Source organism: Dermochelys coriacea, chromosome 9 (assembly GCF_009764565.3).
Source record: "Dermochelys coriacea isolate rDerCor1 chromosome 9, rDerCor1.pri.v4, whole genome shotgun sequence".
Taxonomy (NCBI): domain Eukaryota; kingdom Metazoa; phylum Chordata; order Testudines; family Dermochelyidae; genus Dermochelys; species Dermochelys coriacea.
In genome coordinates, this window is record NC_050076.1 from 18,383,518 (window position 1) to 18,403,297 (window position 19,780).

Genomic DNA, 19,780 nt, shown 5'->3' on the forward strand with positions numbered 1-19,780 from the left:
CTTTTCTCTTGCTTGAAGAATAGTACAAGTACTTATGGAGAGAAATCACATAATAATGCAAGCAAGTTGGCAAATGAAGTAACTCATTTGCAAGAGGCGGAGTCAAGATTTGCCTGCGACAACCAAGCATCTTCACCACCTGGTCCCTGAAGCATCACTGCTGGCAAGTTAGCCTTTTGCAGTTATTGCATCCCAGCTCACATCCCTGTTTAAGTGCTTATTAAAAACACAACAATGTCTCTGAGGTACTTTTAACCATTTTGGAGAAAACACACAGACCTTCTCGATTAGCAAATCACACAAGAAGGGGAAAATAAAATAACCACAACCATTCCAAATTGCCAAGATTCAAGTTTCAGAAAGAAAATCTATCTTCAAAAATGCAGCATGTACCCTCCCACCTCTCATTAGAAAGGAAATGGGAGAAAGGGGCAATATTTTCCACTGAGCACTTGACACTTTATGACACACTCATATCAAAATGTTGGCATTTTCAATTTCCAGCATCCTCTCCGGGAAGGAGGGACACTTGCCAGACTACAACCTTATGCTGTATTGTGCTCAGCTTTTCGGCTCTGCACCAAGACATTTTTAAAATACTAATTAATATAGGACAGCCAGACCCATAATTGAGTTCATGTTTTCAGAGTCAGATACCTGAGGCAGCAGCAGCTTCGGCACCTTCCTCATTAACTTCTAGGAACGACTTGTGAATTGCTTTAGCAAGGTAAAGCTCTTCGTTATCTGGGGGGAGGGGAAGAAAAAAAAGGAGACATTTTAAAGTGGGTTAGTAAAAAGTGAAGCTTTTAAAAAAGCTTTATTATTAAAAAAACACCTCCAAGTCCTGAAGGCGAAGATCAATCAATCAAATTCAACTGCAATGACTTCCTCCCCCATCTTGGTTTTAAACAGTCTTTTCCTTGTTTATATTTTTATTTAGCTATTATTTGTATCACAGTAGCACCTAGAAACACCAACTGAGACAGAGCCCTCATGGCTAGGTTTCATATAAGCACAGAATAAAAGACAGTCCATAGCCTGAAGAGCTTAAACTGTAAATAGACTAGGCAGACCAAGAGTTGGAGAGGAAAGGATGTAACATTACAAGCAGAGAGTAGTTATTTGTTTCTCCATTTGGGACCAATGCTGAAAGACGCTATATAACTTCTGGGAGGAGCTTGCACAATCAGGCCCAAATTTTTCATGCATGTTTTCTTTCCATCCTGATTTTAAAAATTAAATGTCAGATGGTACTGCAATAGGATCACCAAGGATTCAGCTTCATACCTAGTGATGCCAATGGAAATGATGTAATTGACTGAGTTCACTGAGAGAGGGACTGAGCCTTTGCTTTCTCCCTCGTGTGCTCTCTCCCATCCCAGCAATTCAATACGAATCTGATCCAGCTCCTACTGAAGTCATTGCTATCGACTTCAATGGCATAGGATCAGACCATAGAAGGGCCTGGCAATAGGCCCTTACACTCCTAGTTAGTACAATCTTTAACTATTTTCCACCCCACCCCAGCAACACAATATATTACAGAAGTAATACACACACACTGGATTAGACTTACACTGTACATATACTCACACAAAAAGAAAAGGAGTACTTGTGGCACCTTAGAGACTAACGAATTTGAGCATAAGCTTTCATGAGCTACAGCTCACTTCACTGGATGCATTCAGTGGAAAACACAGTGGGGAGATTTATATACATAGAGAACATGAAATAATGGGTGTTACCATACACACTGTAATGAGAGTGATCACTTAAAGTGAGCTATTACCAGCAGGAGGGGAGGGGGAGGGGAGAACCTTTTGGAGTGATAATCAAGGTGGGCTATTTCCAGCAGTTGACAAGAACACCTGAGGAACAGTTGGGGGGAGAGGGAGGGAAATAAACATGGTGAAATATCTCATATCCACATAGACACGAGAGAATACAATTGAGAGCTAGGAAAGAAATACAATATTCATAACAGGGAAATAAATCAACGTGCAAAGTTTAAACTAAGAAGCCAATCGATTCAATAACCTTCTCTATTTCTGAAGCCTTCCATGACATAACCCTTATTACACAATACCTGCTATCAAATAAATCATTAACTGAACACACTGAATCACCACTATAAGAAAAGGCTGTGGGAATATTCTTGTAGTTGATCTTCATTTATGTCAACTCTCATAACAAAAGATAATGGTTCCAATGCTAATGTAAACAACTGAGAGGAAAGACAGCCCTGCCTATCACATGACTCCAATAGGTCTCATTAACTCAAGATAAGCTAGGTTGGCTCCGAACTGAACTAGCTCTCACAGTTCAGCTGCTCAGCATCTCTTCAACAAAAGTCCCAATTGATTTCCTATGGGATCATATGTGGTAAAACCTACAGGAGACTGCTAAGAACTGTACAAGCTTTAGGCTTCAGTTCTAAGCTTTCAGAAATGCTGCTGTTGTCTTGAAAGCAGGGAAAAAGCCTCCACTGTATTATTTGTAGCACATCTGTCACAAAGCATCTGTTTATCTTATGGATTAAGCAGAACTCTCACTCATTTAGGTATTGACATAACAGCTATTAATAGAAAGATCTCAAAAATATAATATGTGAAGTGTTCACATGTGATTATTCCTTTTTGCAGGTTACCGTTTGTCTAAATGGTTTATTTGCACCGCTAATCCAGAGGCCAAGTGGTTAAATCTAGTCTTCCTGTAAAGTGACCACTCATAGGAAAGTATTCAACTTAAATAAAATTAACTTTCTGAAGAATGAACTGCAGTGTTTTGGCAGGTCAGGGTGGGTGCTCCTTCACTCTGAATTTCTCTTTGCAAGCAGTCTCCACACACCCTTACATAAAGTTCACTATAGTGCATTTTATTTACAATATCTCATGCAGCTTCATGTCCTATCACCATATGGCTTTTCCGAAGCTTCAGCATATCCCGTAGATGGTGGGGTGAGTGGGGCAGGGAGAGAAGTCTCATCTCTCAGATTCTTTACCTTTCCATCCAGCTCTTTTCCCCCCTACTTTCCCATTGTCCATTTAATGGTCCATAGCAGACTAACTGAATCACATTATTGACTGGTTAATCACCCAGAACTAATCAATTATCTCCCTATTCAGCAGATGGGGAAGTTCAGAGTGCTGAGCCAGCTCTAGGCTACACCCACTCTGTCACTGGAACAAGTAAATTCTCAGCAGTAAGTGCTATATGCAAAAACAGTCAGTCAATTAGAATGGAAATATTTTGATGAACACTTCTAATAATCTACATAGCTAGAAGTCTCTCTTTTACATATCATTCCTATAATAGTCCCCCTTCTATCCATTGGCTGGCCTGTAATTTTCCATTCCATCTAGTGTAATTTCAGTTATTCTAGTTGAGAATCTTTCCACAATTTGATTAAATATTTGAGCTGAACAATGAATTTACCAAGAGAAATCTTTTGGAGTAAGAAAAATGCCACCTACAAGCTCACAATAGTCTTAAACCCAAAGAATGCTTATGCTTGATGGCTGTATGCAGTGATGTAGCTATGTTGGTCGCAGGACATTACAGAGACAAGGTGCGTGAGGCACTACCATTTATTGGACCAACTTCTGTTGGTGAGAGACAAACTTTTGAACTTACAAAAAGCTCTCAAAAGTTTGTCTCTATTACCAACAGAAGTTGGTCTAATAAAAGATAGTACCTCACCTTGTCATGCTTAATGGCTGATAAACTAAGAGATTCCCACTCAATTTTGCCTTAGTGAAGACACTACTTGAAATACCAAGTGTTTGAGCCTTCTCCATTGAAAACCAGTGGCAAAGCTCTTGATCATGCCTGGTTCTGAGCACCTTTAGTTTCCAATAAAGTGTGTGGCTACTGAGAGTGCTTAGCGCCTTGCAGGACTGGGCCCCATCACTGTACCCTTAATAGGTGTTGTGCAGGTAGGGCCTGATCTTGCAAACACTTTAAGAGTAATAACAACAACAACACTTATTCAGGGTGTAGTCCTATAATAATGTGCTTGGTTGCAAATTATGGCAGGATCTGGACCTCAAAAGTGCTGCACACTGAATAGAGACTATAGGGCACAGGAACTCACACAGGGGGGCCATCTCATCTAGTCCATGCTGCTTCTAACATAGCCAGGGTTGGATACTTCAGAGGAAGGTGCATGAAATCTCATAGCTATCGACTAACTTGCTCACAGGAGAAGTTTCTCTCAGTTAGTGTCTGGCTCATGCCCTGAAGCATGAGGTTTATAACGATCTAGTGTAACTGTGGATACTTTTCATTATCCACATAAACATCTAATGCATTTTTGAATCCTAAGCTCTTGACCTCAATGATATCCAGTGGCAATGAGCTCCGGGGGTGAATGCATCCAATGAAGTGAGCTGTAGCTCACGAAAGCTTATGCTCAAATAAATGTGTTAGTCTCTAAGGTGCCACAAGTACTCCTTTTCTTTTTATTAAAAGAAAAGTATTCTTTTTATAGGTTTTGAATTGCCTTTCAGCTCCACTGGCTGTCCCTTTGTTCTTCTACTGAGAGAAGAGTAATACTTCATTCCAGTTTTCCATTCCTATACCATTCATCATTTTATATGCCTCTATCACATCCCGTCCTATTCATCCCCTCTCTAAATAAAACAATCCCAGTCCTTTCAGTCTCTCTCCATATCAAAGCATAATTTTTGTCTCACTATCTCTGGACCCTCTCTCTTTCTGCTATAGCTCTGAGATTGCAAGAATTGACCATAGTATTACAGCTTAAGATGCATAATTTGTAAAATGGCATTAACAGATCATCAGTGTTTTCTCTTCCCTTTATATTCCCTACTTGGTTTTCCTTTTTGACATCTGCATAATGAATGGGGTTTTTAATTGACCTGTCCACTAAAATGCTCTGGCCATTTTCCCCAGTGGCTACTGTTAATTTAGGTTGGGATTTTCAAAAGGAGCTTAAGGCAGTTAGAAACCCAAATCCCACAGAAACTCAGTGGAATTTGGATATCAAGCTTCTGTAGGCTCCTTTGAAAATCCCAGCCTAGGAGCCCAGGAATGTGTAAGAGTTCAAATTATTCCTTCTATGACTTATGAGGAGAGGCTACATGACTTATGAGGAGAGGCTGAGGGAGCTGGGATTGTTTAGTCTGCAGAAGAGAAGAATGAGGGGGGATTTGATAGCTGCTTTCAACTACCTGAAAGGGGGTTTCAAAGAGGATGGCTCTAGACTGTTCTCAATGGTAGCAGATGACAGAACGAGGAGTAATGGTCTCAAGTTGCAATGGGGGAGGTTTAGATTGGATATTAGGAAAAACTTTTTCACTAAGAGGGTGGTGAAACACTGGAATGCGTTACCTAGGGAGGTGGTAGAATCTCCTTCCTTAGAGGTTTTTAAGGTCAGGCTTGACAAAGCCCTGGCTGGGATGATTTAACTGGGACTTGGTCCTGCTTTGAGCAGGGGGTTGGACTAGATGACCTTCTGGGGTCCCTTCCAACCCTGATATTCTATGATTCTATGATTCTATGATTCTAGCAAGCATGACCCTGAAAAAATTTAATCTGCCTTTGCACTTCACATCCTTGTGAACACAGTGGTAGTCAGGCCATTCTGAAGCACCTGAAAAATCTCCTCAGGTTTTCTGTAACAGGAAAAGTGTGTAGTAGGGGCTTCCGTGGCCTATTCCCATCCAGAGAAAGGATAGCTACCTCAACCACAATGCCTCCAGGAACCTCTACTGGGGTGATGTACCTCTACCCATTCTGTACTGTAAGATTCTGCCTTAAAATCACTTCACTTCTCATTGAAATGCAGGTCGCTTCTGGGGATAAAGGCAGCTGCCATTTTAACAGTGCACACAAAACACTACATGTCCTCTCAGGACAGAAAGCGAGAAATACCATATTCAGCTGAAAATACAGGGGGCATTCTAGTAAGGCAGAATTTAACTGCTCCAAGACAGTTCTCAAACCATGCTGAATAGTTCAGACCTCAAATTTAGGGTCTGTGTAAACCAAACAAAAAACAAAACAAAATGTATAAAACTCAATGTCAACAGAAGCAGTTTCATGATTTTTTTCATTTCATGGCAAATACAGAATGTTGAGTCTTGGGCACCTGTGGAATTCATAGAGTTCTTGTTAATTCATAGAATATCAAGGTTGGAAGGGACCTCAGGAGGTCATCTAGTCCAACCCCCTGCTCAAAGCAGGACCAATCCCCAATTTTGCCCCGGAACCCTAAATGGCCCCCTCAAGGATTGAACTCACAACCCTGGGTTTAGCAGGCCAATGCTCAAACCACTCAGCTATCCCTCCCAAAAATGCCTCTCTGCCAAGCCTAGAGATAAGTGTGTTTTGGCAGAACTCCATGTTTACTTCTTTTTAAATTTCATCAGATAATACAGTGTTTCTCTTTAAGCGTTTTTTATAATGTCTTTCTCTCTGCATCATAGAAGGTTAGGGTTGGAAGGGACCTCAGGAGGTCATCTAGTTCAACCCCCTGCTTGAAGCAGGACCAATCCCCAATTCCTTAAGTATATGCACATTACACCTGCCAGGAGCTTCAGAGAACCTCAGTTTCCCCTTTTGCAAAGGGGGGACCCAAAGGACAGAGTATGTGAATTAGACCAGCAGCAGATAGACACTTCCTCAGTTTCCCACTTCAGCTTTAGAATGTGCCAAAGAGCTTTTGTCCCCAAAAGCATGCTACATCTAGGGCTAACATTTGGATCCAAATATTCCCCTTTATAGTTCATGATCCAGACATGGCAGTAAAGCTGACTACTCTGTTTCCCTTTTCTGAGATGAATAAAGTACAAGAAATGAACAACCAGATAGTAAGCTCTTTGAGACAGGGAATGTCTTTTGTTCTGGATTTGTACAGCACCTGCTCCAGAAATGGGGCTCCGAAGTGTTACCGCAATAAAAATAAATAATAAGAATAATGGTGAAAATTAAGGCTGTGATCCTGCAATTGTATTCATACGGGCTGACATGTGAGCCCACACAACTCCACTGAAGTCAACAATCTGTGACTGGATTTGGTTTCTGAAGTGGGCCTAGACCTCGTTGGGAATTTTCTGATTAAATGGTTGTTCATCAGAAAATCCTGATTAATTGAAATTGAAATGTATCGCAGACACATTTCAGTTTCAACAAACTTCCTTCAAAACACAGGCTGTGTTCCTACAAAAAACTTTTATGTTGTCTTGCCTGATGGGTTGTTGGAGAGCTGAGCTTCCGAGGTCTATGGCTCTGGGACTGCCCAGCCAGACTACCCTGGGATCATAGATACAGGGCTTCCAGCAACCCTGCTACAGAAGCCTGGGAAATTTGGCTCAAATAGGGGCTCTCAGGGTATGGCAACACTACAATGTAAGCCATGGTCTTGAAGTCATGCTCAAGCCTAAACCCCTTCCATATACATAAAATTGCACTAACCCAGGGCTTGGACTCTGGGTCCCAGACAGTGGTGCTGCCACACACCCTGGCCTGAAGTAGTATTAACAAACACCAAATACATGGTTTCCGTTGTCAGCACCCACACTATAAAAAAAAAAAATGTTCCAGCACCTCTGGTCCCAGGATCTCACAGGAATGGAGGTTCCAAGCCTAAATCACACCAGGAGCCAGACTTCAAACTCTATTGCTCTGCAATTTACATGTAGCCCCACAGAACTCATGCTCTAGGAGTCAATCAAAAGTATCCCACAGGCCAACTTTCTTCATCCTCCAGAGAGTCAAGTTTGGTGGACAGTCAAGTATTCCTATATTGCACAATGAGCAAGGACTAGAGCAGCCACATTTTGGGAATGGGAATTCCCATGACCCCAGGGGACTCCCTGGGCTTCTCCCAACCCCCCAGGAGCAGCCCAAGCAGTCCTTAAGAATCAATTGGTGGCTCCATTTTTTTTGAGAGGCGCAGCTGGGGGGGAAGTTTAGATTATTCTGACCCCCCACCTCCCCAAGAATTTCCTTTCTGCAAGAGATTTTAAAGTTTCTAGTTTGTATTCATATTTGGAATGAAAACTTTTTTCAAATGTCAGAAATTTCCATGAAATGGAAATCCTGAAGTTTCAACCAGATCTCCTTGGGCCTTAGAAATTCAGAGGCTTTACATGGCAATAATTCAAAAAGACAGTAGCAGAAAAAAGTGATAAAAACTTGACAGTGTTTATTTAAAGCCTTTCTGTATTTTCTTTTATTTAATCTACCTACATTTTAACAACTTCCAAATAGGTGTACTTCTCTGAATAAAAAAAACCCAACAACTCACAATTGTTTGTATTTAACTTTCATGAAGTGCTACATTTTCCAAAAAAGTCTACGCCTTGATCTTTGAGAGAATTTTTGGACATTCAAACCCCTGTTAAGCACGCATGTTGTGGACCCAGGCATGTTGTGTATCAATTTAAAATAAAAGATTTTAAATTTTTTGCCCAGAAGTTCTTTTCCTTGTCTGATATTGAAGTAAACAAAAAACAGAACAAAAACAACCAAAAAGAAACCTTTTGTAAGAAAGGAAAGTAACCACAGCACTGGTGTTAACTTTGTCAAGACAAAATTCTAAGTAATAAAAAAATATTACTTTATTAAATTAAGAAATAAAAAAACCTATGAATGTTTTAGACATCTCCTCGGACATTCAGTGGGAAAAATTAGAGAGCAGCAACATTAATCATCGCTGTACTTAATGCTTTACATTCCATTATAAACAACTTAATCTTTAAATAGGTGAAGTGGGTGAGGTAATATCTTTTATTGGACCAACTTCTGTAATGAAAGAGACAAGGTTATGTCTACACTTAAAACGCTACACTGGCAGAGTTGGATCACTGCAACTTAGCTGCTGTAGCGCGTCAGTGTAGACATTACCTGTGCTGACAGGAGGGGTTCCCCATCGGCATAGGTGATCCAGCTCTCTGAGAGGCAATAGCTAGGCCAATGGAAGAATTCTTGGGTCAACCAAGTACTGTCTACACTAAGGCGGTTAGGTTGATTTTTTACACCCCCTGAGACGTAGCTATGCCAATATAAGTTCCAGTGCAGACCAACCCTGGCTTTCGAGCTACACAGAGCTCTTAAGGTCTGGGAAAGAGTCTCACACCTGCTCTGCACAAGAAAATTAGGTCGTTTTAACTATGTTGGTGAGGGTTGTGAAAAGTCCCACTATGAGCAGCACAGTTAAGCCAACCAGTCCTAAGAACATAAGAATGACCATACTGGGTCAGGCCAACAGTCCATCTAGCCCAATATCCTGTCTTCTGACAGTGGCCAATGCCAGGTTCTTCAGAGGGAATGAACAGAGCAGGCAATCAAGTGAGTCATCCATTCCCAGCTTCTGGCAAACAGAGGCTAGGGAACCTCAGAAGATGGTGTTGCATCCCTGACCATCCTGGCTAATAGCCATTGATGGTGCTAGGTGGATGGAAGAATTCTTCTAGCAACCTAGCTATTGCCTCTCCAGGAGGTGGATTATCTAACCATTGGGAGAACCCCTCCCATTGCTGTAGCTAGTGTGTAAACCATAGCATTTTAAGCATGGGCAAGCCCTCAGAGCCTCAGAATTAAATCCACGGTGGAATAGTTTGTTTATCATAAGTAGTTAACACATATGCTAAGAGACCAGTGAAGGTGAAGTTGCCCGTTAACACTTCTCTAGTCACAGGACACAAAAGGGGGGTTATTGTGGGTTACAGATTATTGTAATAAACCATAAATCTAGTGCCTCTGTGTCTTTAAATAGCAAAGTTCAATTGTCCAAGCAAGATATATATGTGGTCGTAAACTCTCTCTTGCTTTTGTAAGACATAATTGTACAAAATATAAATCTTTGAACAAATAATTAATCTCATGGATTAAACACAAACACATTCAATCCATCTGTTGCACTCCTGTGTGCAGAGCTGCTCACTGATGTTTATGCCTCTCTGTGTTGTATATGGAGTGAAATAAAGGGACATGCTCCGCTGCACTATTGGATACTACATCACAGACAGATTCGGAGGGAGAGTCCTACCACCACCCAACACGTTAAGTGAACTTCCAAAATTATCTTTGATACATTCATTTTAAGATTTTTCTTGTGTTAGAGCTATAGATTAATGTGGGATCAGCATTTCCACTACAGGTCATCAAAACAATGGAAGACTTTCTTCATGAAAATGTGGAAAATTCATTCCACAGGTTTGTAAAAAGGCACAATTTTTCGTATATTCATTTTTATTTTTCCTGCCCCCTCCCTTTTCCATTTTATGTAATGAAGAAAGAAAGAAAAAAAAAAAAGGACAGAGAGATGAGGTGGGCCAGAGGACTGGGGGAAGAGAAAGAGAATGGTGGTGAAGGAAAAGTGAACCAATTTTTTTTTTTTTAAATATCTAACTTTGCAAAAAGGGAACATTTGGAAAACAAAACCTTAACATTTCTGGTGAAAGTTTCAGATTAAAACTTTTTGCTGTTGTTGTTTGAAAACCTTCACTTGGCTCTGATTCTCTGTAGTAGGTGATAGAGAAAGGAGACTTCTCTGACTCAGGTATCCATCTCGGTGATTAAGCAGCAACCCAGAAGGGCTGCAGAAGTGGTTCTCAAACTTTTGTATTGGTGACCCCCTTTCACACAGCAAGCCTCTGAGTACGACTCCCTTTATAAATTAATTTTTTTAAATATATATTTAACACTATTATAAATGCTGGAGGTGAAGTGGGGTTTCGGGGTGGAGGCTGACAGCTTGCAACCCCCACGTAATAATCTTGCAACCCCCAGTTTGAGAACCCCTGAGCTACAGCTTCCTGGGTGGAGGACAGTGGGATCCCCTGAGGACAACCAAGGTATATATATAAAAAACAAAACAAAACAAAAAAACCCCACAACTGCAGAGCTAATGTAGTATAAGGATTGCAAGCGGAAGGCCACAGCAAGAACAACTCAACCAGTATTTCTGTGGGCACTGGGTGGCTCTGGAATTTGGGTACTGGATACGACTTAACAGCTCAAATCCAGCCCAGCATAGCAGTGACAAAGTAATTGGCTGTTTTCTTGCCACAGTCCAATTCCTAATGTCACACCACACTGAAGTTTGGTATAGAGATTGTGTATCAGTTTGTTAAGACTAGTGAAATGTTCTGGGACAAGGGAGACAGAGCTATATAAATGTAAATTACAACAACAAGGAGCTCACTGGATCATTAATGTTGATTTTCAATAAGTCTTGGAGCACTGGGGAAGTTCAAGAAAACTGGAAGCAAGCTAATGTTATGACAATTTTTTTAAAAGGGTAAACGAGATGACCTGGGTAATTACAGGCCTATCAGCTTGACATCGATCCTGGGGAAAATAATGGAGCAGCTGCTATAGGACTTAACAAATAAGGAACTAAAGGAAGGTAATGTAATTAGTGCAAATCGACATGGATTTCTGGAAAACAGATTCTGTCAAACTAACTTGATATCTTTTTCTGATGAGATTACAAGTTTGGTTGATAAAGATAATAGCGTTGATGTAATATACTTAGACTTCTGAAAGGTGTTTGATTTGGTACTGCATGACATTTTGATTAAAAACTAGAATGATATAAAACTAACATGGCACACATTAAATGGGTTAAAAACTGGCTAAATGATAGGTCTCAAAATATAACTGTAAATGGAGAATCATCATCAAGCGGGTCTATTTCCCGTGAGGTCCCACAGGGATTGGTTCTTGGCCCGATGCTTTTTTTTTTTTTTTAAATTTAAAATCAATGACCTGGAAGCAACCAAAGTTTCAGTGATTTGTATGCAGATGGCACAAAAAGTGGGGGAGTGGTAAATAACAAAGAAGAAAAGTTGCTGATTCGGAGAGATCTGGATTGCTTAATAAAACTGGGCACAATTTAACAATATGCATTTTAATAAGGCTACTCATAAATGTATACATATCTAGGAACAAAGAACATTATCCTGAGTGTCTCACTATAAGTTCTAATCCTTTGTTCATTCTCGAGGCTCTTTTCTGAACCCTCTCCAACTTTTCTACATCCTTCTTGAATTGCGGGCACCAGAATTGGACACAGTATTCTATTAGCAGTCCTAGCAGTGCTAAATACAGAGGTAAAATAACCTCTGTACTCCTACTCGGAAATCCCCTGATTATGCATCCAAGGATTGCATTAGCCCTTTTGGCCAGAGCACCCCACTGGGAGTTCATGTTTAGCAGATTATTCACCTTGATCCCCAAATCTTTTTCAGAGTCACTAGTTCCCAGGATATAGCCCCCACCCTCCCATCCTGCAGCTATGGCCTTAGTCAATTAAGCTTTACAAAGAGAAGGGGTGACTTGATTAGTCTAAGCACCTACATGGACTAAATATTTAATAATGAGTGTTCCAATCTAGCAGAGAATGGTATGACATGAACGAGTGGCTGAAGTTGAAGCTAGACAAATTTGGACTGGAAAGAAGGCATAAATTTTAAATGGTGAGAGTAATTGGTAAATTGTTCCAATCATTTCTCCATCAATGCAATTTTTAAATTGAGATTGGACATTGTACCAAGAGATCTGCTCTAGAAGTTATTTTTGGGGAAGTTCTATGGTCTGTGTTACACAAGAGGTCAGACTAGATAATCATAATGGTTCCTTCTGGTCTTAGAGTCCATTAACCATCATAGTCAGCTAATTGAAAATAGCTGATAGCTAGAAGGTAGAGACCAAATGAGCCTGAGACTGAACCAGTTTCTCATCCGTCAGGTCAGGACTGAGTATGGGGGAGCTTGTGCTACAGAAGTGCCTGCTACTGTTGCGTATAAGAGAGTAAATTCCTCAGAGAAGGACGTCACTCTGACACTTCCTACGATTGTCTGCTCAACACCTTTCCTGGACTTCACATTCATTTAAAAAAAAAAAAAAAACAAAAAAACCCCAACCCAGCTCTTTTTGCTGATTCTATTTGAAATGACTTTTTAAATTTAAAGGATTTTGGTAGGTATGAAAGTGAAATGCTGACAACTGGCTTAAACAGACATGCAGTGGATGTAGTTATTTGTGCTCATGTGCCTTAATCTTAAAAACTTTTCCTTTATAATGCTTCTTCTACAAAGAAGATTATTAACCTTTATGCTGTGGACAAATGGCCCCTAGGGTAAGAGATGACAAGTCACTTGCTGTTTGAATTCAGGCTACGAGATAAAAAAACAAATCCACTGAACCACCAAGGCCATGCGTATAAGAGGCCTCAATATTGTTCATCATGCCAGAGGCATCCACCTTTTGCATAATGTTCCTTTTTCTCTTTACTCATGCAACAGAAGCATTGCCACTTATAACACCAGGAGTAGAGGGTTCTTAAGCAGAGGTAAAACCCATAGATTGGTAAAGCTTGTAAAATAATCTCTCTTAAAACTGTTCTTGGAAAGTTCACAATCCAATGATAAATGCATAATGTCAGATATTAGAAGAATTCAGGAGGGTCACAAAAACTTATATTATTGGCAAAAACAAATTTTGCAGTCCTTTTTTGTTCTCTCTCAATAACGTCGAGACTTGATGCAGTATTGTGAAAGACTGGAAACAAGAGAGTGTCTTACCAGACATTGCAGTGAGATCAGCATTTCTGCTGAATACTTCTGTGATTCCAAGACCCTTCAAAACATCCTTCAGATCAACTTCCTGTTCTGCTGTGAACCTGGGGAGCATAACAGAGAATTGCAAAATCCAAGGATGTATTAGTAGTGTTTATTTTTATTAGCATGTTTGTAAATTGTAGTTAATTGAGGTTGAAACACCAAGTTAAATAAAAAAAGCAAATTTAGTACTCAGATACTATAGTACGGTGATGCATGCTATAGAAATGCTTATAAATACATTATAAATACATATATTTATTGATAACAGACATTCATGGCTAGAATATTCTATAACTATTTGTACTGCACTAGCCCCTGAAATATGCTAACAATATTATGTACATGAGGCATACACAAAATCCCTGCCTATAAAAACTTAGTAATGTAGTTAGATTAAATAGATAGGAGAAAAAGAAAGCTAGCAAATATCAAACCAAATGTGATCAAGTTTAATCTAGATAATGGAACAATGAGTGATACAAAAAGAGTGCAGAAACTTTAGACAGCTGTTCGCAAAAAGAAAGATTAGGAAAATAAAGATGCTCAGCTTTTATTTTAAGATAATAAATAAAAAACACAGAATACCAAGAAGGATATAGTAATTCATTCTGGTCCTGCTTCCAATTAAGTCAATGGCAAAACTCTCATTAGTTTCAATAAGAAAAGGAGTACTTGTGGCACCTTAGAGACTAACAAATTTATTAGAGCATAAGCTTTCGTGAGCTACAGCTCACTTCATCGGATGCATTTGGTGGAAAAAACAGAGTAGAGATTTATATACACACACACAGAGAACATGAAACAATGGGTTTATCATACACACTGTAAGGAGAGTGATCACTTAAGATAAGCCATCACCTTGGTGATGGCTTATCTTAAGTGATCACTCTCCTTACAGTGTGTATGATAAACCCATTGTTTCATGTTCTCTGTGTGTGTGTATATAAATCTCTACTCTGTTTTTTCCACCAAATGCATCCGATGAAGTGAGCTGTAGCTCACGAAAGCTTATGCTCTAATAAATTTGTTAGTCTCTAAGGTGCCACAAGTACTCCTTTTCTTTTTGAGAATACAGACTAACACGGCTGCTACTCTGAAACATTAGTTTCAATGTTGCAGCATTGGGTCCTAGACTAGGAAGTCCTGTAGTAAAGGAGTTTATCAAAGTAATAATGAGAAAGGGCTACCCTTAGCTAGATTAGAAATGTCACAGAGGTCTATTGATAGATGAGAAGGCGTAATAGGAAATTTTCGTGTAATAAAGGCTCTCTGTAAAATGACCAAAACATTAATTATAAAGCATTTCAATTATGCGGCCATCAACTGTAAGGTCACAAAGAGAAAGCAGAGAGTATAGATGGGTTTCATTACACAAGCCATATGGCTAGAGACTATTTTGCATTCAGACTGCAGTTCTTAGTAAAATCTCTCTCGTATACTCTTGACCCAGTAGAAAAACTATTGTACCACTGTGCCATTTCTTGTAATAAAAAATTAAACAGTCTTATTTCATATTAACAAACCATGTATGATGCAACGTGTCAACCATCCAGCAGCAATGATCCTATTGATGTGATCATTGTGAGAAATGAGTGGTGCTGTACAGAATCCTGACCCAGCATAAAGCAGCTGATGAAGTGTGGAGATGATCTCACTGAGTGTCAGGGCATGTGCAAAAATTGGAAGCTTAACGCTCCCCTCCCCCCCTCAAAATAAAAAAAACCTAGAGATAATGAAGAATGAAATGAAAAAGGTCAGCTGGATTTTCCCATTTTCAAGAAAAATCTAACAGAAGAAGAAAATGGAAAATATGATTCCTATTCATGCAACAAAAATGCAGAAGGTAAAAAGTGACAAAACAAGCCAAAGAGAATCAACAAAAATTCAGCTAAACAGACGTTAATGTTCTTTACTAAGGAAGAATTTGTCTAAATGAAAAGATGATTTATGAGGGATAGTACAGGAGCAGCTACACCTTATTGGTGACGGCAAAAGAATTAAAGCACCAGGCCCAAACAACCTACAGGAGGATCATGGTGCTTGAAAGGAAAACAGGAGAAGCAGTCTTCCTTAAGAGTTCATTGCTTTGGCAGGATACCAGAGGACCAGCAAGTGACTAATACAATGTCATTAGTTGGGAAAGTCCCCTCTGATGCTCTAGCAAATTTCACTGCTGTCAGCTTGACATCTTTTGTCAGAACACCGCACACTCTTAATGAGCAACACGTAAAGACATAGTGTACAGATGAACCAAAGCAGCCAACATGATTTCAGGAACGGGAAAGTGTCCTTAACTAGCTTTGTTCTTTGAAAGGATGCAGCACCCACTTTGCCCATGGCGATGAACTGTGAGTTCACGTAGAGTAGAATAAAGCCCCAAGCAGTTAGCCAATGCAAGGCCCTTTGAACAACTTTAGCCCTGAATTAAGGGCCAAATCCTCAAGTCTTTATTCATTCAAAGCCCCTCCCGACTTCAAGGCTCTGAATCGGTGGGCCAGATTCCGCTCTCAGTTATGCCAGTGTAAATCTAGAGTTACTCCACTGACTTCAGTGCAAACTCTTAGAAAGAACTGAAAGTGCTTGGCCCTTGATGCAGGGTTTAACTAGGGTTTAAATGGTGCAGATGGACTTGCATGGGCATCTTATACAGAGGTGAACCTTCTGAGGAATATTTTTTGCCATGTTACAATTGAGATACATTTCAAAATTAAGAGCCCAAGCATGCCTCCAATCCACCCGCACAGGGGATGACATTATTTGGTATTAGGTTAGTTGGTTATATATGCATTATGTAAAGCAACTGGCTTTTTTTTTTTTTTTTAAAGTAAGCATTACAATAAAGGTGCCAACTAATATCTCATACTGCCAGCTAGCTGGCTCCCACCAGCAATAGGCTCTGACAGAGAACAAACATAACTATACACATCTGATGGACCTCTGTTGGTGAACCATTAAAGTGAGGTAGAATGGTAGTGAGGGTAATGGGTTTGAAAAACAACCCAGAGGTTACAAACAAACAAACAACACAAAAAAACCCCACAAAAAACAAAGAAACCCCAACTACTGCAAATGGAAACTTCCAACTGCAGGAAGATTACTAGGAGATATAAATGGGATTTAAGTGGATTTAAGTCTCTGGACTACTAGACCGCAAATAACATGCTTAGCAGATAAATGACAAATAATAAACTACAAAAAAAAAAAAAAAAGAGAACGCAAATGGATACATGAAAAGATACTTTTGCATACTAAGCTTGGAAGAGATCTGGGAGTTATTTTTGAAAAATTCCTAAACACAAAACTGAATATGCTGCAGAAGGGGGGGCGGGGCTGGGAGGATGGAAAGGAGGGGGAAAAAGTTTATCATATTTCTAAAAACTATATGAAATATGGTATTGACAGTATATATAATGTAGGCCCTATTCTCATTCAGACGTCTGACAGGGCAAAATGTGAATGGGTGAAGTTCACCAGAAGGCCTGCAAAAGGGATCTCATCAGATGATCAGATTTGATCATCAGAAAAATGTACACTCCTAGATACGGACTTAGAAACATTACAAGTGTTTCTTGAACTTTTGAAAAACAAGCTGGCCCTTTAAGAAAAGTGACACTAATCACACACCCCATTCAACTTTGCCATGTGTTGTTGAAAACCTATTCAGAATCAACTGACTCAGTCTAGATTCTGTAGATCTTTCTAATAAGATACCTTCTTTCCTTTTTTACATACTCTGTTAAGCGGTGAATTTACAATTAAAATATCACAATTGGCATATGAATGAGCTCCCCTTGAAAGTAATGGGTCTGTTCACACTTCAGGCTCTTGGAAAACTCAGGGAGGCATCACAGTATCAAGAAGAAAAGGAGTACTTGTGGCACCTTAGAGACTAACAAATTTATTTGAGCATAAGCTTTCGTGAGCTACATCGGATGCATCTGATGAAGTGAGCTGTAGCTCACGAAAGCTTATGCTCAAATAAATTTGTTAGTCTCTAAGGTGCCACAAGTACTCCTTTTCTTTTTGCGAATACAGACTAACACGGCTGCTACTCTGAAACCTATCACAGTATCAGTTACACTCAGGTCACATTTTCAAGGATTTCTTTGCAGCTGTAATAGCTAGAGATTTAAATCAATTATGATGATGATTACTGCATTATTATTATAATTAAAGCGGATAGTCCAGAGAACAACTGAGCTGCCTGTTCAGCTCCAGCCCCCAAGCTAGTACTTTGGGGCACCCCACACTTTGGGAATGCTGCATTACATGATATTCAACCATAAAGAAGTAGTTTCCTCCATAATGTGCAGGAAGTATGTGGGTGCATCATGCAGAGCAGAAGAACTGCATATTCCCATGAGCGCTAAAAGTATCTGTCTTCCAGTCTTATACTGGCAACTGGACAAAAGGAGATTTACTTTGGAGCTTCAAATGCTATAAATAGGGCAAATCAAATTTTCATACCCATCAGACAGAAGTCATAGTCACTGAAGAACTGCAGTTATTTGACAGCACTTGAAACTTAAGTGGAATCTGACCAAAAGAAAACCTACATGTTAAACCTAAATCTATTCTATCAACCCTGAGACACCATAGGGAGAGTAATGCAAACAGCAAGTGAAAAACTGGACTCTCCTGCACTGACCAAAAAAAACCCAAAAACAAAAAAAACCAACAAACACCCAGGCAAGAGATAGAAGAGAAAGACAGGTTTCAGAGTAGCAGCCGTGTTAGTCTGTATTCCCAAAAAAGAAAAGGAGTACTTGTGGCACCTTAGAGACTAACAAATTTATTTGAGCATAAGCTTTCGTGAGCTACATCCAATGAAGTGAACTGTAGCTCATGAAAGCTTATGCTCAAATAAATTTGTTAGTCTCCAACAGAAAGACGGGACTAGCTGGGCTTGAATGAAAGCTTGTTTGTATATAATACATTGGATAAACCGTTACATGATCTCATGCTTCCATGAGAGTGAAAAATGTCAATTACCTGTTCCCTGAGAGAGCACTAACTTGTGAACCTGATCCACTTTCAAAGAACCCAAAAATGTTTATTGCCATAGGTTAAGAGGCGAGATGACTGGCCTGAACGTATAGTACATTCATGCCAAGGGGAACGTCTAACATCTGCTATACACTTGGGAATTATTTCCTCTATTACAGTAGCTTTGATAAATATGTATTCACATGTTAATATCTCTTTAGAGACTTTTATAAAGATAGCAGATGTTGGCAAGAGGCAAAGAAGCAGCACAACAAGCCAAGTATGAGAAAGAGTTGGGGTAAGCATTAGTGTGGCAGTCATTTTTACTAGGTTTACCTGGTCTCTCTCTTCACTTCCTACCTAGAACTGTGGGCCTGATCCAGAGCTCACTAAAGTTGATGACCACGTTTCTTTTTAGGACAGGCACCATATCATCTAGGGACAGCGAAATACAATATCTAAACTTCCCTGATATGATCCAGCTTTCCAATAAATGCCGGAGTTATTGAAGATGAGCCCTGCATCAAGGATTAAAGTTATACAACAGTGGCAATTAGAGGAGGTATTTATGTCCTTGGCAGAACAGAGTTCTTAGTTTAGAATTTATGTAGAGAATTAATTAATAAGATTCATTCAAAACCTTCAATGTTCAGAAAGGACAGAAGAGAAAGGAGAGATGGCCCAGTCCCACAAGATGCTGAGTGCCTCCTGCAAGGTGCTGAATTCCCAGTGAACCAAATGGGAGTTGAGAGTACTTAGAATCAAAGGGGACTTGGTCTACTTTTTGCTCATACAGCAAAAAGAATTGGAGCAAAAATTTAATTCAGCCAGAGGTTATCATTTCAAAGTTACTTAGTTTGTGAAAGGAAGTTGAAAATCTAGGTTCTCAAACTGATCCATAGCACATACTTTTATGCAGAGCAAAAAGCAAAGCATATGAAAAAGAGGAACAAGTGCATTAGTAGATCACAGGTAAAATTAACACCTGCCTAGATGGCCAGTATAAGCCCTCAGCATCTGAAGCAGTATTTTAGTCTAATGGGGAACCTAGGTTTCTATATGGTCAGTTAACATGGCTTCTGACATATCAGCCTGCATCTTAACAGGGCTTTTCAGTGGTGTCAAAGCTAACTCATCTGAGTGAACATGACTGAAACAGTCTCCTCCCTCCCCATCTTTGTCCATCAAGACCAGGCCAT

The 19,780-nt window shown here is 39.7% G+C and overlaps 1 protein-coding gene across 3 annotated transcripts in view; it reads right to left on the reverse strand.

The window, feature by feature from the left end:
- Nucleotides 1–19,780, reverse strand: part of SERPINI1 (serpin family I member 1) — an 85,227-nt gene that overhangs the window by 2,983 nt on the left and 62,464 nt on the right. For all 3 annotated transcript variants that reach the window (XM_038417314.2, XM_038417316.2, XM_043491810.1), the window contains 2 exons: nucleotides 13,557–13,654; nucleotides 658–744 (listed from right to left, as the gene is read on the reverse strand). In XM_038417314.2, the coding sequence (XP_038273242.1) occupies nucleotides 658–744; nucleotides 13,557–13,654 (185 nt within the window). The remainder of the gene's footprint in view (nucleotides 1–657; nucleotides 745–13,556; nucleotides 13,655–19,780) is intronic.